This window comes from Numenius arquata, chromosome 10, assembly GCF_964106895.1.
Source record: "Numenius arquata chromosome 10, bNumArq3.hap1.1, whole genome shotgun sequence".
NCBI lineage: Eukaryota > Metazoa > Chordata > Aves > Charadriiformes > Scolopacidae > Numenius > Numenius arquata.
In genome coordinates, this window is record NC_133585.1 from 46,366,328 (window position 1) to 46,389,978 (window position 23,651).

Below are 23,651 nucleotides of genomic sequence, written 5' to 3' on the forward strand. Positions count from 1 at the left end.
CTATTTTAAGTTTTAAAAGTTTACTGTTCAGACAAAGGAAGGACCCTCTTTAAGGGTCAGACCATTTCCACCAGGAGAATCTGCAGCGTATTTTTAAAAATGCTTTAAAACCAGTGTCAACCCCCTACTCCCTTGGCTTGCATGCTGCCGTCCTAGGAGATTTGCCTCTTAATTGTGTGCCGCCAATTCAGGAGTTAATCCTGCGCCGTCATGCAGGTGACAGAGCTGGTAGGTAAGGAAAGCTCAGCTCTCCTACCTAAAAATCACCAGATACCTCTTGCTGATTTGAGCTCCAACTACTTTTTCCCAAAGCAATGTTACTGATGTCATGAGTGCTTTGGCTGAGCGTGTGCTGCTTGGTGGGACTCACTGACAGGGTTTCTACCTCTGTTTAAGAAAGTACATTGGTAAAATTTAAAAATTTTCTTTCAATCAAGCCTGATCTACACCAAAAAAAAAGAGACACGATGTGGGTTTGGTAGCTGGTTGGGATGCAATTAAAGTACCCATACATAATTCAATACCACATGGGAAAAAGTCATCCACACCTTTAAAAGTACCTTGGGAGATACCACGATAAAGGCAGCCACATCAGCCTTGTGGGAAGCGTATCCCTATCGACAGAAGTTCCTCCTGAAGTTAAAATCCTGTGTGTACATCAGTGAGCTGCAAGGTGTTGGCCATTGCTTTATTCTCTTAATCTACTGCTTTCATGATGGTTTGAAGTAGCACTAAAGACTAATCAAATTAGGTTGTCCTGTATTTAAAGACTTGGAAATACAGTCCAATTATTTTTTCTTGAGAATCCTGACTTAAAATGTTATTTTACTCTAGAGCATTAATAAGTACTAGCGTAACTATGCCCACACTAAACATCATTGCTTTTGTCATATGTATCATGAAAAATTTGAAATACCTTTCAGTGTCTCCTCAAAGGCAGCGAGTCAGACAGTTGACTCAGTGATATTTGGTCAGATAACTCAGCACCTGAATGCCAGCCAAGTCATACTTAGGTCTCTCTTATGAAGGGAAGACTCGACCCACATCCCCACACGCATGGGGGAGGGATGCAGGCAGGGGGTCATTCCCTGGGGGTCCCAGAGAACTCTCTCCCTTTGGTGCCAAGCTGGTTGGCTTCTTGATTTCTCAGGGCACAAGGAAGGCAAGAAACATCTTTCCTTTCTTGTCACAGAATGGGTTGGGTTGTATTGGAGCTTAAAGATCATCTAGTTCCAACTCCTCTGCCATGGGCAGGGACACCTCCCACCAGACGAGGTTGCTCAAAGCCGCATCCAGCCTGACCTTGAACACTTCCAGGGATGAGGCCTCCACAACTTCTCTGGGCAACCTGTGCCAGTGTCTCACCACCCTCAGAGGGAAAAATTTCTTCCTGAAATCTAATCTCAATCTACCCTCTTCGTGTTTGAAGCCACTAGCTCTCATACTATCACTACATGCTCTGTTCCTCTGCTCCCCATCTCTCCTGGAGCCCGTTTAGGTACTGGAAGGGGCTATAAGGTCTCACGGTGCCTTCTCTTCTCCAGGCTGAATCCCCCCAGCTCTCTCAGCCTGTCCTCACAGCAGAGGTACTCCATCCCTCTGAGCATCTTTGTGGCCTCCTCTGGACCTGCTCCAACAGCTCCATGTCCTTCTGATGTTGGGGCCCCCAGAGCTGGACGAAGCACTGCAGGTGGGGTCTCACCAGGGGCGGGGGTGTTCCGGGGACTACCGGGCGAGGCCACGGCGTGACCAGCGGCTTTGCTTCTCCCCGGCGCCGCTAAACCCCCGGCACCTCCCCTCGGCCGCGGAACCGGGACGGAAAGCGGCCATGGAGCCAGCGATGAACTCGGTAACGGCATAAACACAGTCCCCCGCCTCAGCGGCCACAGCTCCCGCACTCCACGGTCCCCAGGGGGAGGAGAGGAAGGGGAAGGAAAAGGGGAAGCGCCGCAGCCGTGCCCGCGGTGGGCGGAGCGGGGCGGGCCTGCGGCGGGGCCGGGGCCGCGGCCATGGCGGCGGTGCTGGCCGCCGCCTGGGCCCTGCTGGCCGCCGCCTTCCTGGCGGCCCTCCTGCTGCTGCTGTGGCGAGCTGGGCAGCCCGGCGGCTTCGTCTCCGGCCTCTTCCAGGATCTCATCCGCTACGGGAAGACGAAGGGCGGCTGGGGGCAGGGCCCGGCCTGGCTGCGCCTCCTCCAGGTGCCCAAGAGGTGAGGGAGAGGGCGGCGCGGAGGGCGGGCCCCCGCCGCCATTTCTGCTCCCCTGTGGGAGCGGGGCTCTGCTTCGGCAGCCGGCGAAGCGGGAAGCGTAGGGACGGCGGTCGTACCGAGCTCTGCCTCTCCCAGATTGGAACAAAAACCTAATTCCCTTGAATCCCAGTGTCTGCAGAACCAGCCTTTCTTTCCTGCAAGGCTGAGGTGAGGGACCTGGGAGTATGGACTCCTGAGTGAGACTATGCAAATGTACCACAGGTTTACTGGCTTAAACCGATTTTCAGTCGTCTTCCTCCTTCAAGGATTTTTTTAAATCCTTTTTAAAATGTGACTTAGCATACTAATAACATAACGGTCAGGACTCGGCGTGAATAGTCTCTAAGGATGGGGCCAGCCTCTTCTCAATAGAGCCTGCTGATGGGACAAGGGGGAACGGGCACAAGCTGGAGCACAGGAAATTCCGTCTCAACATGAGGAAAAGCTTCTTTACTTTGACGGTGCCAGAGCCCTGGAACAGACTGCCCAGAGAGGGTGTGGAGCCTCCTTCTCTGGAGATATTCAAAACCCACCTGGATACTTTCCTGTCCAACCTGCTCCAGGTGACCCTGCTTTCACGGGAGGGTGGGACTGGATGATCTCCAGAGGTCCCTTCCTATCCCGACCGTTCTATGATTCTGTAATAAGGCAAAAGAACAGCTGTGTTACCCAAACACATCTCTTACCGATGTTTAATAGGATGAAAGGGGGGGGGGGGGAAACCCCTTTACAGCTTTCTGTTTGTTACTGGGATTTCATCGTATTTGATAATTCGAGATTCATGACTAGAACTAGCCTTTGATTTGGACTTAAGCATGACAGACTCTTGCCTGGCCAGCAGGACAAGACTGGGTGGCTACTTAACCCAAAGATCCGATCACCCCCATTGTAACGATCTTGTTAGCACTGACATATTTTATATGCGTAGCTTGCAAAACAAGTGTTAAAAAAATTTTGTGACACAGCATGTTATTATTCATGGAAAGGTTGTAATATAGTGTCTTGGTTATCAGGCTTCTGGTTACAGAAAATACCCAGGGATGTGTTTAAGCTCTGTGGTACCCTCAGCAAAAATAAGGGCTCGTTAAGGCTTTGTCTTAATTGCTGTGTACTGCGAAGTGCCACCTTCTGAAGGTAGGATCTCGTTGGAGTTGACCTTTCTCCAACAGAAGTTTCCCACCACCTCTTTTTGGGGAAGATGGTGTCTGAAGAAGGTGGCTTTTTCAGGGAATTGGTCTTGGGCTCTCAACATCTACAAAGCAATTCGGTTGCTTGAGTAGTGAACCCATAACCTTGCCAGCTAAAAGAACTGAGAGGATCTTGAAATTAGCCATTGAAGCATTTTGTGTTTCCATTCATCTGCCTCTTGTTTCCTAATAAGCACTGTATTTTTGCTAGCCTGGGCTTGTTTTTAACTTTGCTGTTCCATCTTGTCAAGTGTTGTGATTCGTTTCAGGTTCGTTTGGCAAATACTGAACATTTGTGTCCTTGAGGGGTGACACGGCAGTGCTGGATTGCTCTGTAGGCCAGATGCATCCCCAGCGTAATTGGGATTGCTGAACGCTCACAGGGCACGTCTCTGCTAAGCTGTAAGGGCTTGTTTGTCTGCTGGTAGCAAAAAGCAACGCATGTGGAGAAAGTTCTCTGGTGAGCGATGAGACAGAAGTCTACTGAGTTAACAGGACAGCAAGGAAAGACACTTGGAGGTGGAGTTTTTATCAATATACAAGTTCTCTTTGTCTTCGAAGCAGAAAACAGAGGAGAGGGGCTAAATTTTACTTCTGCTGTTGCAAATCAGCAGAGCAAATGTTGCTGTCTCTGCTTGGTAGGAGAAGGAACTAATGAGGAGAAGGGATCATGCGAAGGGGATACCAGCTGCTAATGGACAAGGTGCTGTGGAGCATGCAGGGATGCTCGCTGTCTCTTTGGCTCCGACTTGGCCTCTGTATTGCTGTTGAGAGTCACCCAAGGTGATTTGGGAGGGGGTCACTCTATTTAGTTTCACTAAGCAAGGGTGTTGTACCCCTGCACTCCCCCAAAAGAATAGTTTGCATGTTTCCAGAGAAATATTGTCTTCTCTGACTATACAGTTATATCCTAGTTTTGCACCAATAGTTACACTGTCAAGACAAGGCTGTCAGCATCTTCTCATCACTTCGCAGGTGTTTCCAGAGATCCTGATTTTTATTCATAGCCAAAAGGAGTTCTACCCTTAAAAGCAAAGGAAATACTGCATCACCTAGTTTGAGCTGGATATCATAAGGCTATTTAAGTCCATCCAGTTACCTGTCTTGACCATAATTGCATTTCAGTAATGCATAATGTGCTTTTATAAGTGCATTATGAGGTTGAGGGATACTTTGTTTTATTAAAAAAAAACACATGTGGTCTTGTCTTGTAGTCACCCAGTAGTTTTGGCGGTCTCTCTTTTTTTTCTATATGATTGACCTTGAATTTGCAGAGGGACAAGATATTTTGGTGAACAGCTGACTAATTAGTTCTGATTGCCTTTTACCGTCTGCATTTGTCATTTGTGAACTTTAACAAGTCATGTAATGCATCCACGAGAACTAAGGAAAGTGGGAGTGCTGCTAGGCGCAACAGCCCAGAAATGCCCAGAACATTAATTTAGAAATGCTTTCAGTGGTGTAAATTATAAAGAAAAAGTTGTGCACGTCATGATTAGTTATCTAAGTGTTGAGGAATACCTTTGCAATGCGTGATTGACACTTTCTTCTCTTTAGTGCAGCTATGGTCAGTAAGGTAAGCTAAATTAGAGGTTATTCCAGGCAGCATTTTGCTGGGGGAAGAAGGCATTAGGGTTATTCCTGCTTGGTGCCACTGGAGCGCCGAGTTGTCTACTTATTGATGTGGGAGCCAAAAGGGAACGTACTCACCATCAGGCAAGCCTGTCCTGCAGCTACATTTCCAACTAAGAAACAATGAGAACATTAATGAAGCCTCTTTTTGTTCCCACAGGTGGTTTACTCACTTTTATGTGGTTTCTGTGCTCTGGAACGGCTTTCTGCTGATCTGGCTTTTCCAAGCTGAGTTCCTTGGAGTGTCACTCCCATCATGGATTCAGCACGTGCACCGTGCTCTTGGCAGAGATTCTCAGAGCGAGGACACGGGCAAGTATTCCAGCTGTTATGGTGCAGCCATATAAATGTTAGAAAGCTGCACTACCATCCTGTGCTGAATTTGTATTTTTCAAGTGCTACTTCATCAGCTGCTTTTAAACTAGGCTCTGAGGAACTTCTCTGGAATAGCAAGTCCCTTTGTCATTATTCAAGGTAGAAATCATTCTAATTTGTGTATATGATGGCTTTTCTAATTTATGTAGATGATGGCTTTCAGCAGTCCTTTTAGCAGAAAGGGCCATTAGCACCTTCTAGAAGTAATCTTGCTGTGGTCAACAAATATTTTCCCCAGTGCATATTCTACAAATATTTACCCAGTTGAGGTTAAAATTTTGCTGTGGGGAGGGGAAAAAATAGCCTTTTTGAAACACTGTTGGGGTTAAAGTGCTCCTGTCTGTCTCAAAGCTGCTATTTTTTATCTGCAAGCAGGTTGTGAGCACTTCTCTGCGTTCCTGGTTCTCCTGCTGCTTTGGCTGCATAGCTGCCGGAGACTTGCAGAATGCCTCTGGACCAGCGTGTTTTCCAGTGGAGTCATTCATATCGTGCAGTATTGCTTTGGACTTGCTTACTACATTGCCGTCGGCTCAACTGTGCTATGTCAAGTGCCTACTAACATCAGGAATGGTAAGGGCCTGCTTGGTTATTTCCAAAGAATGCGTTTTTCCTCCCATTTGTTCCCATCGTGGCAAACGGTTCACTCGGTTTCATAGATGGCCGCTTGTGTGAGAAGTGTGTTAACTGATGAGACGTAAAAATACTTACTGGTATTGTTCAAAGTCACTAGATTTTGGTATTTTGTATCATCAACCAGCGTTATACAGACACTGACTCACGCTTTCATGTTAGCCATCACTGGTACTTCCTGAAAGACATCTCATACGGATACTTTCAGGATCATTTCCAATCAGATTTGTGTTGAGGTACATACGCTTTGTGAAGGACAGTAACAGGCACCAGTTCTCAGATGCCACTACACAACTTCACTTCTCAAACTGGAGTTTGTTTTTTTGTTGTAAGCTTTCCTGTAAGGTGACTCTGCAAGACCACCACCTTTGTTTTCTGTTGGGAACTTGCCACTGCTCTGCCTTGCATCAGTCAGTCTTTCTTTTCTTACCCTTACTGTAGTGTCTCCGTTAATACAGCAGAAATTTGAATTATATGATTTATTTCTGCCAACACATTCCGCTGAGTCTCACAGGCTGAGCTGCTGTTCCCCTGCACAGATGAATCACGGGCTGGTTGTAGCACTTCTCCCACGACTGATTTTTCTAAGGTGGTCATTACCAAGTATGTAACTTTAGTGAAGTTTTTAACCGCTTCCAGCCACATCAGCTCTAGTTTAATCCAACAATTTTTTTTAAAAGAACCCTCCGATCTCCTGTGTTTAGATAAAGCCTTTATTCTTTCTGGACCTGTCTTCTGCTTTTCACATCTTGTAGATTCTTAGGGATGGTGTCTTGGCTTGTAAATTAATAAATTTTTTTTGAAGGCCTGAGTGGTTCACACTTTGTGAGTGTCGATGTATGTATGTATGTCACTCACTGTGAACAAGACAAACAGCTGTGTACTCATACATTGACCTGAGCCATGACAACATCTTTAATTAAGACAGTAAAAATTACAAACAGTGTTGAATATTGAGGTCTTAATCTATCAATTCTGTGTTGGTTGTGCATCGTGCTGTACCTCGAGCTACTGGATTAAAATCTAGATATTTTTAGTATAGAGCAGTTAATAGAAACAAACTACCATCTAAGCACTTAAATGATGCAGGATTTAAAAGCATCTTTCAAGGGATTAGAGGCTCACTCCTAGAATTTTATAAGACAGTAATATTTAAAAAATGGATACAGTGTTTTGGGATGATGCTTGGGAAGGTATTTCCTGGCCATATATTAATGAAACGTGTTTCATGCAGGAAAAGAGCTTTCTGTGCAGATCTGCTGGTATCACATTGTAGGACTTATGATGTATGTTTGGGCCTCTCTTCACCAACACAGATGTCTTGTGATTCTAGCTAATCTTAGAAAAAGTAAATCAGGTAAGATGCTTCCTTTCTGCCAACGATTTACTTAGGTAATTTTTTCCTGGTTGTTTCAATCAGCTTGTGTAGCTTCTAATACCTTAAAACAAGTATTTTTCAGTTCCTGTAGTGGGGTGCTCTCTGTAAGACTTTCAGTAGATGAAATGAGGCTGTTTGGAAGCGAGATTGGATGGTTGAGTGGGGAGTGTGTGTGTCTCTGTGTCTGTGTATATATAGCTTTATAGAACTTTTAAACAAAGGTCTAGGTTCTGCTGTCCTAAGGACAGCCACGTGCTAATGCTTAGCACTTGTGCCACTCCTCGGGGACCTCCCTTCTGTCTCCATGTGGGCTAAAAATAGGTTTCCTTGCCCTGTATTTGTGCAAATAGCCAGAGGTGGCATCTTACTTCATTAAGAAGTGCAAAGCTGCCAGATCAGATGGAGGTGGATGATGATGATAACCTTAATGAGCCTTTTGTTCTGTAATTGGGATTAGAAGATAAAAGTTTATTTCATGTATGTTGTTCTTACCTGATTTCCTTCTGTTTGCTTGCAGGAAAGGTCGTAAGTCTGAGCCACAGCGTACCTTTCGGGGACTGGTTTGAGAGAGTTTCTTGCCCTCATTATTTTGCAGAGCTCCTGATATATGTATCTATGGCCATCACGCTTGGGTTTCACAACCTGACGTGGTGGTGTGTAGTGATGTACGTTCTTTTCAACCAGGCACTGGCTGCTGTTTTGTGCCATGAGTTCTATCAGAAAAACTTCAGCTCCTACCCAAAGCATCGGAGAGCATTTATACCATTTGTTTTCTAGAGTATTTCTTCAAAGGCGTCTTTAGAAAAAACTGGAAAATGTTTTCCATAAAGGGAATAAGAGATTTACGGTTTATTAAAGCCGAGGTAAAATGGCACATTTTCTCTAATTCTAGCTTAAAACCACATAATTTTAATGATATTCTCATCTGTTTACCAATGTGGGAAACGTTGAGGTCTCTGCATATCGTACGGGCTAAAAAAAGGTTTGCCAAAGACCTTAATCCAAACTGAAGAGATGCTAATTAGCTCTTTTCTGGTTTATAATTATGCATAAAACACTTGCTGTTGTGCAGCAAGCCAAAATGCATATACGTGGAAAGGGTGTAGTGAAAGGAGGGTGCAGGGAATCACACGAAATACTCTATCTCATGCCTTGCCTAGTATTTAAGTGTATATTTTTTTTCCTAGCCTCTCTTCTTTGAATCACTTCAGAGGGAGGCAAATGGAGTATTGTCTTTTGTGCTTCCCTGTTGATAATTAAACCGACTGCTGTTTTATGACTGCGAGCACAGCAACCGGCGGAGAAAGCTGCGGTGGAGGAATGACTCATGCTCAGCAGTGGAGATAAACAGACCCATTCTCTGCCTGCTCTCCTCTGCACCAAAGTCAGTATTCGTTGATGAAAACTCCTTGTTTATCCCTAAGCCGGGAAAATCATGGAAGGCCATCTGTCTAGGGAGACAGTAGAAGAGAATTTGCAGAACATTAATGTTCTTGGTGATGGTTCTGTCATCCTCATTGCAGGATGTTGGAATCCCTCGTGTGTTAGAGGGGACAGTTACGCAGGGTGGCCGCAACCATGGCTACACAGGTCTATAAACAGCCCGTGGGAGCGGGTGTAATGAGTTGCCGAGGCAGAGAACACGTGGAAACCGGTACCTGACAAGTGCTGCAAAGAAATTCTTTACTGGGGAGATGATGTCACTCAGCACTGGGTGGGTTTTTTCATAGAATCATGGGATGGTTTGGGTTGGAAGGGACCTTAAAGATCATTGAGTTCCAACCCCCCTGCCATGGGCAGGGACACCTCCAACCAGACCAGGTTGCTCAAAGCCCCATCCAGCCTGGTCTTGAACACCTCCAGGGATGGGGCATCCACAACTTCCCTGGGCAACCTGTTCCAGTGCCTCACCACCCTCACAGTAAAGAATTTCTTCCTGATATCTCATCTAAATCTCCCCTCTCTCAGTTTAAAACCGTTACCCCTCGTCCTATCACTGGATTCCCCGATGAAGAGTCCCTCCTGTAGGCACTGGAAGGGGCTGTAAGGTCTCTCCTGGAGCCTTCTCCTCTCCAGGCTGAACATCCTTTTTTGCACTGAACCAGTGAATGTTTCGGTCATTTTTATGATACTGGAGCGAATGATCAGTTTGCACGATGTGGCACGTGGATGCTGCTGTCTCAGCGTGTTTTCTATTTAAGTGCATGTATTATTTTGTATCTGAGAAGTATTTTTGTACTCTGAATTCAGTGTGCCTTGTGAATTATCTCATTAAAGCCGTTTGTTGCACCTCCTATTTCCGTTTTGTGTCATTTTTCAAAACCGAGCTATATATTTGCAAAACCGGAGCAATTACTTGGCACAGCGTGCCCAGAATGGGCCTCGCCGGGTCTCCCCGGGGGTCCGCACCGGGACCCACTGGGGGTCGGCGCCGGGTCCCGCCGGTCTCACCGGCCCGGGTCCGGCGGGGCGGGGCTGGGGGCGGGACATCTGTCAGCGGCGGCCGTCACCGGGCGGCCGCAGCCAATCGCCGTGGCGCTGCCCCGCCCCCTCGAAGGGGCTTGGGCGCCGCCCCGCCCTCCCCTCAGCACCGCGCTCGGCCGCCATGGCCTCGCCGCCGTCCCCGCCGCCGCTCCGGCGGGCCGCCGCGCTGCTGCTGGCGGCCGCCCTGCTGCTGACCGCCCCGGCGGGGCTGAGCGCCGCTCCGGAGGAAGAGCCCGGAAGGAAGAAGGAGCCGCCGCCAGCGCCGGCGGCGCAGGGAGCCGAACCGCGGGCTGAGGTGAGGCGGGGCTGGGCCCGGCCTGCAGGGCGCCTCGCCTTTCAGAGGCCAACGGTCCCCGAAATTCCTCTCTCTTAGCAGAAAGAGGGACAGCTGCAGGGCCACAGCAAAGGAAAACCCTGCAAATTTCCCTTTTTCTGCTAAAAGAGGGGAATTTAGGTCCGTGATGAAAAAGGGTCTAACGCTTTTTTTTCCACCAGATAAGTATTTTTGTGCCCCGCTTGCTTGCATGCTGAGGGGGCAGACCGACCTCTCCAGGTCTTCCTCACAGAAGCAGATGGAAGCAAGCTTTGTTGTGACTCAAGACCTGCCAGGTTTTTTTCCTCAATATTTAATTTTTTTGGGGTTAAAACTTTTTAAAGTGGTGTTCTTGGTTAGGGAATTCCAGTACCGGGTGAGCACACAGACGGTTGAAAAAAGTATTAACATATGGCTTGATGTAGCACATAAGAGCATGCCGGGTTTTAAATATCAAAACAAAACAAAACAAAAAAATTTACGGCACTGCTAAAGATGAAGGAACTCTGGGAAGTCACCCTGTACCGTAGAGAGCATGGAAACTTGTAAATATCAAACCCCCAAAACTTATACAGCGGGGCTGAAAGTGGAATGCTGGGAAGTGGCTGTGTTAAAACACGTTGCAGTCTGTCTCTGCTGGTGGATGTGCTGCAACAAGCTTTCTCTGGTCAAGCCTCTGAACATCGACTTCCTCGTTCTGGGTCTGGCTTTTGACTGCATGCATCTTAACCTCTGTAAAAGTCAACGCTTCAGTAAGTGAGATTTGGAGTCTGGCTGGTCTGGTTTGACCGCTGGAAAGTCTTAAAAGCTATTTTTCGACAAACATAGAGCATGTACAAAAAAAGCTAATGAAAACTTGTGTAAAGTTTTGATGCGGCTGAGATGCAAAGATTCTGCAGGGAAGAAAGCGATTCTGACAATTTTTGAAATGACTTCGTATTTCTGCTAAGCTGTCCTAGTTGCCCAATTTTAATTTGAAGAGTTAAATTTTTAATATTTATATCAGAAAATTGCTTGTTTGGTCAAGGTCATAAAGTAAATAGCCAGGGATTGTAAAGAGAGCAATATTGGAGCTGAATTAATGCAACTTTCCCCGTGTTTTGTTGCAACAGTGGTTCTCATGTTCTGGTAGTAGTGTGCACAGTGAAGTATTGCTTTAATTATCAGTGCACAATCTGATCTTTTTGCTAAGTGCCTAGCTAGCAATTTGAGGTAGGTGGCAGCCAGTAACTAGTTAATGATCATTAATGCTGCTTGAGAGGTATATACTTAAAGTGTCAGACTGCACAGTATGATATGACAGGAGAAATAGAAGGCTCAGTACTTCTGCGAACTAACTATTCAAGTATAATTAACTAGTGGGGTTTTTTTGTTGTTGTTTTTTTCCCCTCCCTCTTACAGAAGGGGTCCTCGCCAGTTGCTCCAGTTCACATTGTCAACGAAGAATCAGCTGACAAGACTAATTTGGGCTTTATTCATGCATTTGTGGCTGCTATATCGGTCATCATCGTCTCGGAGCTGGGGGATAAGACCTTCTTCATTGCAGCCATCATGGCGATGCGGTACAACCGTTTGACTGTACTGGCTGGTGCTATGCTTGCCTTGGGACTGATGACATGTTTATCAGGTTAGCACTCCTTTCTTTTTATGTATCAATAAACCTTAATTAAAATTAAAATGAAGGTAGTAGGTATATGCAGTTTTCTATTTTGAGGAGAGTGTGAAGGTTTTCCTGGGAAACATGTCTCAGATTGAATGAATGGCTTTTACCTGTAATGAGGTGTTTGCACTCCCTAGACCTCGCTATGGGTTTAAGGAAGAGGCATGGGACTGGGAGCCTAAGCACTTCTTTTGATTTTTGGGCCGCTAGTTTCCTTTCTATTTTTAGCTGCTGTTAAATTAGCATGCCCAAAGGGAATGTGGGAGTGACTACTCTTCTTCCTCCTAAGGCGAAAGATTCTTAATACGATGACAAATCTCCCTTGCCTGACTTCTGTCCCTGTACATGTAGCTGTTTGGATTTGTGCTGTGTAAGTGGAAGGTGATGTTCTGCTGTGATCCTTTGGGATGGGTGGTGCTGGCAGACCCAAGAGCTGGGGAAGGAGCGAGGTGTCGGGTGGCACTTGAGGAACCTGTAGCTGTGGGTGCTTACATAGCAGTGACTGTGAAGTAGAGCAGCCTTCAGGTATATCAGGTGCAGCATAAGTTTTTCTGTAGGTGTGCTCATTTCTAACTATACCAGTTTCAGAAATAATTGAAATGGTATTTATTGGTGTATGTGTATATTGGAGACAGACGATTAACTGGCTTCAGGCTTCTTGGCAAACATTTCTATGAATGTTTTTTGGATCTGTAGCTATTGCTATATACATTGCTGCAATTATTACTGCAGTCTTGGAGCAGTTTCCATTTGCACTGTGTGTAATGATAGCATTGTATGAGTTTCTTCGATTACTCACTTAATATTACAGTATTTGATGCTTCTTCCACTTCTGCACTGCTTGCTTCATTTAATGTTATTTAATACTGCAGGTGATGCATTATTCTGTAAATCTTGCAATTTCTTTTCTCCTGCCCATCACAACTCTCCCATTTTCTATGCTGTCTTCTTCAAGTCTTTCTTGCTGCTTTTTTATGAAAGCTTTCTTTTCAGCTTTATCCTCCTGTTTAGAAGTTCCCAACTGTTCAACTATTTCTTCCTTATTTCTTCCTTTTCTAGAAAGAAGCCTTTTTTTTTTTTTTTCCTTCTTATCTCTCTACTGCCCTTGTTTTATACAAGCATGTCTGGAAGTTCCTAGGCGGTTTTTTCCCACCTTGATTTCATGAAAACATGCTCACTTAAACTCACTGGCTCCAAATGATCACTACTTGGGATTTTTTTTTCAAGCAGTGTTTAGAGACAGCTCTACCCTTATGACAAAACAAGCTGCCTTATCATTCTGATTATTTCATTATTTCTATGATTGTATATGCAAGTAATGCTAAAAAAAAATAAAATAGTATCTTTTTATATAGTTTCTGGCATTGGTTTACTTCAGTATTTTCAGTCTTTAAAAAGAAGTTTAGTTTAACTCCCTTTTTATTTAGCTATGCAACTAAAACTGTTGTTTATATATGTATTTGCCATGTTTTCTGATAGTACAGCCTGATTAATTTTGGTCTCATAGTGTCAGTTTTGGTAGTGGCAGTGTGGATTAATTTCCAGATTATGTAGTAACTTCTGAGTGCATTTTTCAATCAAGGAAGTGTGTGCAAGAAAATGCACACGGTAATATGCTTCCTTTTAGCTAATTGGATGTGGAGTAAACCAACAGAAACAGTTGTGAGTGCGTGGTCCAAGCAGCCTTGAATGTTAGATGTGGAGTTCTAATTTCCTCTCATTTATACAGGCCTTTTTTGTCCAAAAATTTCTTACTTTGTGAAGAAGCGAGTACTTTGTCCTGGATACGTCTTTCTTCTTCTTTGAGAACTAGTGTTGGCTTAGTTTGATTGTCTTCGATACCCGTAAAAGTAGATGCACCGTGGAGGTAGCTTTTTGGTCTTTGAGGGGGATTGGTGCTTTTAAATTAAAGGAAGATCAAAGCTGGTCACGTTGTGTGTTTGTGGGGAGCGTGGGAGAGAAGGGAAAAGCAACGTGCAGGTATTTGCACTTGGCAAAAGAAGACAGACATGGATTCGTGCAGCTGGATGATTTGTGGGTATGTCTAGTAGATTTAACTTGTAGAAAATCTTATTCTAACTTTATCTGATAAATGAAATTACTGGTAAGAGATGCTTTCCAACATGTTGTCATATGTAAAAATGTAATTAACCTAACGATACAGACGATAGTTTCAATGCTTACTGGAGAAAGGCAGGACTTGCAGAGTCCTTGATGGGAAAGATAATGTTGCTTGGGCTGGCTCTTGGGAATAGCAGCCCATCAACTTTGGCTGGTGTGCCTTGTCTGCGTGTTAATGGACCTCAGTCTCTGGTATGACCAGCAATAGTTGGAGTTTCTAGAGTGTCTCGCCAAAAAAATTAGAAAATTATATAAAACTAACAAAAGACGCAATATTTATCGGTGGATATTTGAATAGCAGACTTTGCTAGCCAGCGTTTCTTAGATGTGGGAAAAACAATTATGATCCTCATGCTTATTTTTTTAAATGATACATTTGTTTTCTTTTCAGTTTTGTTTGGCTATGCCACCACAGTTATTCCTCGTGTTTACACATACTATGTGTCAACGGCACTGTTTGCAATTTTTGGCATCCGAATGCTTCGGGAAGGCTTGAAAATGAGTCCAGATGAGGGTCAGGAAGAGCTGGAGGAAGTTCAAGCAGAAATTAAAAAAAAAGATGAGGAAGTAAGTCCTAAACTTTCTGTGAATTATGGCTGATGAAATAGTTACAGCCATGAAGCTGCAGAAGGGCACTGGCATGTCTGGGGTGTTCAGCTGTGTCTGATTGATAATCTGACACAGAAAATGTGTGGTAAATGGGGCAGAAGTGGCCCCTGGAGGCTGTTTCAACAGGTTATTCCAGTTCTGTGGCAAGCCTGGCTTCTCAGGGAAAAAGGGACTTTCTCCATACAGTCCTTTTGGTTGGTTGGTTGGTTGTTTTTTAATGCATTACTAGCAGAAAGGTCCTCAACAGTTTACTCTTTTCTCTGCTTTTTATTTCTTTTTTGAAGCTGAGGTTAATAGTGTTGTAGCAAAGGTTATTGTTATAACTTTTTAAATATACTGGTCTGCTTCAAGGAATAGTGTGGAGTCTTAATCTTATTTTTTTTTTTTCCCATTAATTTTATCAAATGCTAATTTGAGAGCCACCACTTGGGAAGAGGGGGATCCCTGCTTTAAAAATAGGAAACCTGTGGTTAGAAAGCAGTTGTCATTCCTACTGACACTGCTGCGTAAGTCCAAGCGTACAAGATGGACAATAACTGGAGGTTAGAGGTGGTTACAAGTATATATATATGTGTGTATATGTATACACACGTATGTGTGTGCATATATGTAGCTAGTTTTTTAAAAGGGTGTCTAATACAAATATTACATGGATAATGCAATGGTCAGTGGCTAATAACATTCCAGGTACTAAATGGCTAGCTTTACTGTTTAAGTATTTCATTTAAGTTGTTTAGATGACATTTCTAATCTTATGGTTGGGTGGTTTTTTTTGTCCTCCACAGCTCCAGAGAACCAAACTGTTAAATGGGCCAGGAGACGTGGAATCGGGGCCAGGCACCACAATACCTCAGAAGAAGTGGTTACATTTTATTTCTCCAATCTTTGTTCAAGCTTTCACTTTAACGTTTTTAGCAGAATGGGGTGATCGTTCCCAATTAACAACCATAGTCCTGGCCGCCAGAGAGGTGAGTGTTGTAGAATGCCCCGCTGTTCTTCTGCCCTCTTTGGCTTGCCCACAGAGAAGCCGGAGAGACAAAATACTCTTGCAGGAGGTACCAGCTTCACACCTGCTGCCTTGCTGTGCCTTAGTGTTACAGCTGTGACAAGACCTGAAAATAAATGCACTGAAGCTCTGTGTATTATTTAAACTATTGTTACATGATCGGGACTGTACGGACATTTCTGGAAATAGTTGTTTTATATCACGCAGTTGAGTACAGTTGTTCTTGTTACAGTGCTGAGAGATGTTACAGAACCTCTTTTCCTTTAATCTGTGTGGTCATGTAGTTTTAACACAGGAGCTTTAAAAAGAGACCTCCATCAAAGCTAACTTAAGGACAACTTTTTAAAAATTTAAGTGAATACAGTACAGTGTATAGAACTAAAATGAACTCTAAACTGCTGTGCAGTAAGTAATACTGTAAATTATGTTGAGCATGATGATTGGAATGTATATAACTGTATTATATTTAAAGGAAAATTAAGGCTTATAGTCAACCTTTTAATAAATATAAGTAGCTTGCCTGTGCTCTTTCATACATTGAGATAACTTACATTTTCCCCCTAGCTCTCCTGCTTCTTTCAGTGGACTTTCAGACATTCCCTGGGGATAAATCAGGGCTGTGTATGAAGGAGTCTATAATCTGTAGGAACCCCTTGTCTCTGTTACAGTGCAGGGAAGGTGCTTAGAGCTAAGGAGGCAGGGAACAGCAGGACAAGAGGGTGATCTCATTGTTCAGGCAGTTGTTACATGCCACGTTGGAAAATGAGGAATCATTACTGCCTCTTCCTAAGTTTTTATATGGTGCTAGGCAAGTTCCTTAAGCCCATCTTTTCACAGGTGGTGGTTGATTTCTGCTTTGCATTTTCTGAGTATCCCATTAGGAAGTGTCCATCAGGCTCTGCCATCTCATCTGTGAAGTGCTGAGCATTGCAGCTGAAGACTGTGGGATGTTGTTCTTATAAGTGCTACAAAAACAAATACTGCAAAAAATGAATTGAAGACATCTTAGTCTTGGCTTTCAAAATCAGTGAATGATTATGATCTGGATCTTTATACATTTTATCTGTGGGATTCTTTTGTACTCCTTTGCTTCATAATATTTTTGGATGAATCTTTGTTTGTGAAGTACTAAGATACATAGCAGGAGTACTACAGAAGTGCTTATGAGGAAAAAAATTATCTTTACAGAAATTTGAGTAGTGTGGTAAGTCAGCTGGGACCATACATTCTCCAATGAAAAGAAAACAAAACACTACGTTACTGTTCATTAAGTGAGTAATGTCTGTCCTGTCACAACAAACCAACAGGGCTCTTTTAGAGGAAAAAAAAAAGGGTGATAATTTGGCTATCTGAGTGCATACACCAGGTGAATGAGTTAAGTCTGTCTTCATGAACCTAGTCCTGACAGCAGTCCTTAAGAACTTGATTTTATTCTGTGATTCTTTACACCCCAGTAGTTTACTGTGTATAAGAATTGTTCATCTGTTTAAGGAAACAGAAAAGGAAGCTCCATAATGTCCTACTAGACTGGCTTTGCCTCGGCTGCTGCGTCTGAGCACTTCTGCTCCTGGAGATGCTGCGCTGTTACTTGTTACCTTCCAGGGACAGATCTAGGGAGTGGGGTGGGGGGTGAGATCCACCCCCTGCCAGTGGGGGCTGTACAGGTAACTGCTGACCACAGGGAAATGAGGATTTCCGGGAACTTTGGGTCCCGATCCTGGAGGCAAGTGTGTTCTGCTGGCACAGCCCTGCTTCCAGCCTGTACTTCTTGAGGGGGTTTCCTGCCTGTCCTCTGCTTGATGCTCACCACCTTTTCTCATCTGCTGGTGGTTCTGTTTCTTTTGGCCAGTCAGTGTTGTCTTTTCTTCATACCATATCATTTCTTAGTTTTGCTGTTTGCCTGTTAGAGATTTCATGCGTTCCTTGTGTGATGGCAGCAGCTTTTTTTTTTTCCTCTCAGCTAAAAGTCTTACAGAGGTGTGCAGGAGATTCAGCTCCAATTTCCCTCATTCATCTTCGTACAGCAGAAAGTCATGCTCCTACCTTGCCTTTGTTATCTGTCATTAAAGATTGTTTTCTGCTTCTAATTATTCTGTTTTATGAGGTGTTCAATACGTATGCTGCCCTTAACTGTGTAATTTGTAAGTAGATCTGAGAAACGTCTTTACGTAGAAGAGTTGTTCACGTATTGAGTAGCTGCTTGTTATGCAGTGATGTGAAAGCTGCCAGCAACAATAAACTTTAAAAACAGTTCGTTATCCTCTGGGCTTAAATTTTTTCATACTTCCCTCTTTGGATAACTCGGGGGATAAGATTGGAGAGCACAAGAGCACACGCTTGTGAAACTAGACAAAGGAGTCAGAGTGTTTTAGCTGCCAAAAGCTTTCGTTTGCAGTTCATGGATTTATTTTTCTCTTTCTTTATAATTTAGGTTGGTGTTTTTCCAGCTGATGCATATCGTGTTCCTCAACAGCTGCCACCTTCCCTCTAGAGGTTGCTTAATTGTTTAAGTACAGCAGAGCGATTCCTGGATCTATATTTAACGACTTGAAGATGCTTCTTGGTAGAAACATGCCATATGCTCCTATATTAGTCAGATTTAGGTTTAAGTCTGTCTCGCTAGCTGGTGTACGCTCTTTCTGGTCTGTAAGGCAGTGATGGATAGCAGAGCAGAGCAAACACCAGAGAGTGTCTTCCATGCTTGACTGTGCAACCAAGGAATCGAGGCATTGCTCCTTCATGGCAGGAGGTTGTCATAGGACTAGTGGGTTTTCAACTGTGCTGATGTTTCTTTTCTGTGTTTTTCCCTCAGGACCCCTATGGCGTGGCGGTAGGAGGAACAGTGGGACATTGCCTGTGCACTGGTTTAGCAGTTATTGGAGGAAGAATGATAGCACAAAAAATTTCAGTTAGAACTGGTAAGTGAAAACTCCAACCAAGAAAAATACCTTAATGCTGGTAGATTTCTGGCATAAATGACTACATGCTTGAGAACAGAGTTTCTCAAAACTTCTGGAAAACCCAAAAACTTCATTGTTTTGAGTCTGTGTCTTCTGTCCCACCTCCCACTGCTCCGTAGTCAGCTCCCCTTGTCAGGGGGTGACCCTTCGCTGTTCCCCAGGCCGCCTGTCCCTCCTGCCAGGCAGAGTCCGAGCGTGTGCCACCACCCTGCACGGGGTGCTTCTGAGGGGTCTGGCCTTAATTGAACTTAACAATTCACTGGCTCAGATTTAAGGAGTCAAGGGTGTTATAGCTCCATGCTTAAAGATGGACACAGGTGGAGCACGTTTTGCTTTGCTATTAGCTCGCTTGCAGGAGACCAGAAGAAGGAAACGCAGTATTCTGGACACGTATTGTCTGACAGTGGGTAGTAGAAATTCTGTCACAATTCTGAGTGCAGGCCTTCAGGTGAGCAAGAGAACTGCACATGTACAAGTTATGCCAGCCATATAAAAGCTTTATGCCACGCACAGAGTAGTTTTTAATTATTTCTTTTTTATCATACCTGCTATCTGTAACAGGAAGGACCCGTAAGGTTACCTTGAGTTGTTTGTTTTTCCTCAGATTAGATTGCAGCTTGCGTCAGCTGTCAGTCCTGTGACATAGTGAGGTTTCTCGCTCCTGGGAAGGATTCTGTGAAGCTGCTTCACACTGTGAAGTGTTCATTCAGAATATCTGTTCTGTAGTTGCAGAGGTTGTAAAAAAAACAACTTCAGTGCAAAAACTGAAACCTGCATTGGGTTGCGTGTGTTTGCCAAGGAAACTGATGATGAGGTGCTAATCTAACGATGATTTCATATGCTTTTAATAAGCTCAACGTGGATCTTTCGCCACAGGAGTAGCCTTATTAGATTAGACCAATAGCTCGTTAGCTTGTTTAGAGAAGAGTAGAAGAATGGTCCAAATACAGTGGTGCTTTCCCGAAATACTGTCCCAGCAGATTGTGGCTGTTGCAGGCAGTTAATGTTTTTTATACTGTCTCTCTCAATATAGTTACTTAAACTGTGGAAAAAATGCTAATCGGTATGTCACTCTTAACTGATGGCTTGCCCCAGCGTGGGAATACTGTATTTTATTTCCCCCCCTACAGCCAAATACCGAACAGCAGGTGTCAGCCTCAGTTTTATACCAGCTAAAGTAATAAGAGTAAAACAAAGCTTCCTTTAAGGACCAGAATATATTCTTGTAGATGCAGTTAGACGGTGGGATGGCATATGGGCTTACTGACACAGGGCTAGAAACAACGTCCAGTGTTCGCAGCATAAATTTTAAAGTAAGATTATTTGGGAATTGGACATTTAAAAAAAAGAGAAGTTAAAACCTGTAGTGTGACTTAACTATCAGTATCTAATTTCTTTTTGGTTTGTTTTTTGTTTTCAGTGACAATCATAGGAGGCATCGTCTTCTTAGCATTTGCGTTTTCTGCACTATTTATAAGTCCAGACTCTGGTTTTTAAAATTTTTCGTCACTGCAGAAGAGCAAGGATTGGAAGCATCAAGCAGCTGTCCTTGTGCATCTTTGTATATAATGTACAGAATTGTAGTCAAACAAGCACTGAAGATGAGACACTGAACTTTTTATAGCGGGTGATTCATGGGACAGGCGTTTGTGGACAGCCTCTGCAGTGGAGATCTGCTTATTTTCTGGTTTGTTTACTCTGTGGTGCCTGCTCCCTTGGTGGCATTTACCTGGTTTTCTTGCTTGCCGGACCTGGCTCAGCTGAGTTCTGAGGATCTGCTCTCAATGAGTATTGAGGCTTCCTCTTTTCTCCCTCTGTTACACACGGCCACTTTTCCTCTTTCTTCAAGAGCTGACTCTTAAGGCTTCTCGAAGCAGACGGTGGCTTGTTGCGTGTTGCTCAACAGATGGCATTAAGGAGAAAACCGCTGGCTCCCGCCTCCAAGGACATCGGTTCCAAGGTGCGCCCAAGGCTGGATAATCGAAGCAACAAGAAACTTGGAAGCAGTTCCTATAGCATTGAGTGGCTGAGCCACCAACAGAGAGTTTTATACACTTAATTTAGAGGGAAAACTTCTTAATCAGGGATTTTTATCAGGAAATTGATGTGTGGTGATTAACAGCCTACCGTGTTCAATATGCAATCTGTCTGGAGCTGGTATTATTTGACTTTTTTTTTTTTTTAATTTTGAAATATTAAAGTATACAGAAAGTAATAAAATGGTCCAAGTTAACAATATTCCATTCCCAGGATTGAACAATAATGGAATCCTGAGATTTAGATGTGTTCCTGTTTTTCTTTTTAGGAATAGAAATGTAATCTGGAAGAGTATTAATAAAACACAGTGTCTCCATTTGAGGTTTTTTTCAGTATTGTTTTTGAAGGTTTCCATAATTCCTGCCACAGAGGTCATCATGTACTTAAGGTAAGGAAAGCTTACTAAATTTATTTTGGATATTGGTAAATGCCAGTGTTATAAAGACTTTGAAAATGCTGACCATTGGAGATCTGTGGGTTGCAGAAAATGGTGCTTCTCTCTGCTCTGCAGTGATGATTTGGATTCTGAACTAGTGGCTGAAATAACCCAGTAAGATCTACTCAGTTAAGAGTCTTGTAAAATAGAAGATAGGGTTTTAATATTACAAATTTAGGGCTACAAAGATGATTAGGGGCCTGGAGCATCTCTCTTGCGAGGAAACTGGGACTGTTTAGTTTGAGGAAGAGGAGACTGAGGGGAGACTTCATCACTCTCTATAACTACTTGAAAGGACGTTGTAGAGAGGTTGGTGCTGGTCTCTTCTCACAAGCAAATAGCGATAGAACAAGAGGGAATGGCTTCAAGTTGCAACAGGGTAGGTTTAGACTAGACATTAGGAAGAAGTTCTTCACAGTAAGAGTGATCAGACACTGGAACAGGCTGCCCAGGGAGGTGGTTGAGTCACCATCTCTGAATGCGTTTAAGAGACGTTTAGATGTGGTGTTGGGGGATATGATATAGGGGAGAACTTTGTAGAGTAGGGAAGATGGTTGGACTCGATGATCCCAAGGGTCTTTTCCAACCTGAATGATTCTATGATTCTATGAAAGGCTGAGGGACCTGGGTCTTTTTAGTCTAGAGAAGAAAAGACTGAGGGGAGATCTGATCAATGTTTATAAGTACTTAAAGGGGGGGTGTCAAGAGGATGGGGCCGGTCTTTTTTCAGTGGGGCCCAGTGACGGGACAAGAGGAAAAGGACACAAACTTGAATATAAGAAGTTCCACCTAAACATGAGGAGGAACTTCTTTACTTTGAGGGTGCCAGACCCCTGGAACAGGCTGCCCAGGGAGGTGGTGGAGCCTCCTTCTCTGGAGACATTCAAAACCCACCTGGACACGCTCCTGTGCAACCTGCTCTAGGTGGACCTGCTTTGGCAGGGGGGTTGGACTAGATGATCACCAGAGGTCCCTTCCAACCCCATATCATTCTGTGATTCGGTGACTTTGCCTTGAAGTAATACGGAGCATTACAAATTTGACTTGTGGCTCACAAACAGATCAGTCCCTGATCCTTCTCTTAGGTTTCTCTGCCCAGAAAACCCCTTCATGCCACATTTCTCAAGCTCTAAAACCGCAGCAGCGCAGTGCCTGTCATGCGCAGTGGTGTGGGAACAGCCTACGTTTCCAGGCTCCAGGCCTAAACGTCCATGTCTTGGCCATTGCTAATGACAGGGTGAGGCACTGCGTTGCTTTGGTGGTGTGGTTTTGAGGGGCTTTTTCATCATTTTGGGTTTGTGTGTTTTTTTTTTTAACTTTGGACAATGTTTGGTTCAAAACCTGCAGCCTCCTCTTTCCCACAGCCTGGAGACACACACTCTGTCCTTGGTGTGTCGCAGCCCCTGTGTGGAGGGGTCCTCTTAAAATGGGGCAGGAACAGGGAACCCAAAACAGGGAAAAGCCTGAACTTTTAACTGGGAACCCAAAACAGGGAAAAGCCTGAACTTTTAACTGTTTAACTGGGCAGCTGCTGCTTGTATTAACCAAAAGTGGTGCCGCAGGACTAGTGTGTTCGTACAGTCCTGGGTGAAGTCACTCTGAAAATGCTTCCTCAAAATCCAAAAAGCTAAACCACTTGGCCATATTCTACTGTAGAAGTTTTCCAAACTTTATACGTGCTGCTTAAAGCTGGTTTGATACGAAAACAGCTAGGATCGACAGAAAAATGAAACTATTTATTGTGTCCACACGTATATTTTACTATTCCAAACTTACACCCGATGCCAAGCGCTGCTCTTGGCTGGTCCCAGTGATGTATTTGGCTGCTCTAATGCTACCCAGGCAGGTAGGAGTTAGTTTGAATAGTGATCTCTTTTTTTTTTTTTTTTTTTTCTTTTTAAAAAAGCACAAACATGGACTTATCCTTGGAAATCTATTCTAAAATTAGATAGCTCATGAAATTTTAGTAAAAGCTTTGAAAGGTGCTTTCGTAGCTGCTGCTAATTACAGTGATTAAATGTCGTCGAGTGCCTGTTGGAATTTTTCGCAATGTGAAGAATCCCGCTGGGGTGTAACCGAAGCCCGTTGGAGGTGATGGAGCCTCCATGGATGTATTTTTAGCAGCGCAGTGCCTGCCGCGCCATCTCTCGTGCAGCCGGTGTCCTCTCCTGGCCTCGCAAAAGCGCTCCTTGCCTGGTCAGCCCTCTGGATTTTGGCAGCTTTCATCGTAACTTTTTCTTGTATTTCTAGGGCATTGCCATCTGGGGGGGTGTGTGTCTTGAAATACCTGAATATTTGGGATATAGGTAATATCTTAAGGAGTGTGTGTGTGTGCATATATATGCACAAGAAGGACATGGACCTGTTGGAGCAGGTCCAGAGGAGGCCATGAAGATGCTCAGAGGGCTGGAGCACCTCTGCTGTGAGGACAGGCCGAGAGAGTTGGGGTTGTTCAGCCTGGAGAAGAGAAGGCTCCGGGAAGACCTTACTGTGGCCTTCCAGTACCTAAAGGAGCTACAGGAGAGATGAGGAGGGACGCTTGATCAGGGAGTGGAGCTGTAGGATGAAGGGTAATGGT

General features: G+C 44.2%; 2 protein-coding genes across 2 annotated transcripts; both read left to right on the top strand.

Moving 5' to 3' along the window:
* The first annotated feature begins 1,976 nt into the window (after positions 1-1,976).
* On the top strand, positions 1,977-9,742 carry SRD5A3 (steroid 5 alpha-reductase 3). The gene is made up of 5 exons (XM_074154830.1): positions 1,977-2,206; positions 5,225-5,376; positions 5,815-6,009; positions 7,304-7,426; positions 7,965-9,742. The coding sequence occupies exons 1-5, from the start codon at positions 2,010-2,012 to the stop codon at positions 8,222-8,224; spliced, it is 927 nt and encodes a 308-aa protein (XP_074010931.1). The 5' UTR covers positions 1,977-2,009; the 3' UTR covers positions 8,225-9,742.
* A 310-nt stretch (positions 9,743-10,052) lies between these two features.
* TMEM165 (transmembrane protein 165) lies at positions 10,053-20,097 on the top strand. The gene is made up of 6 exons (XM_074155057.1): positions 10,053-10,226; positions 11,646-11,871; positions 14,417-14,592; positions 15,420-15,602; positions 18,453-18,558; positions 20,021-20,097. The coding sequence occupies exons 1-6, from the start codon at positions 10,053-10,055 to the stop codon at positions 20,095-20,097; spliced, it is 942 nt and encodes a 313-aa protein (XP_074011158.1).
* Positions 20,098-23,651: the final 3,554 nt, after the last annotated feature.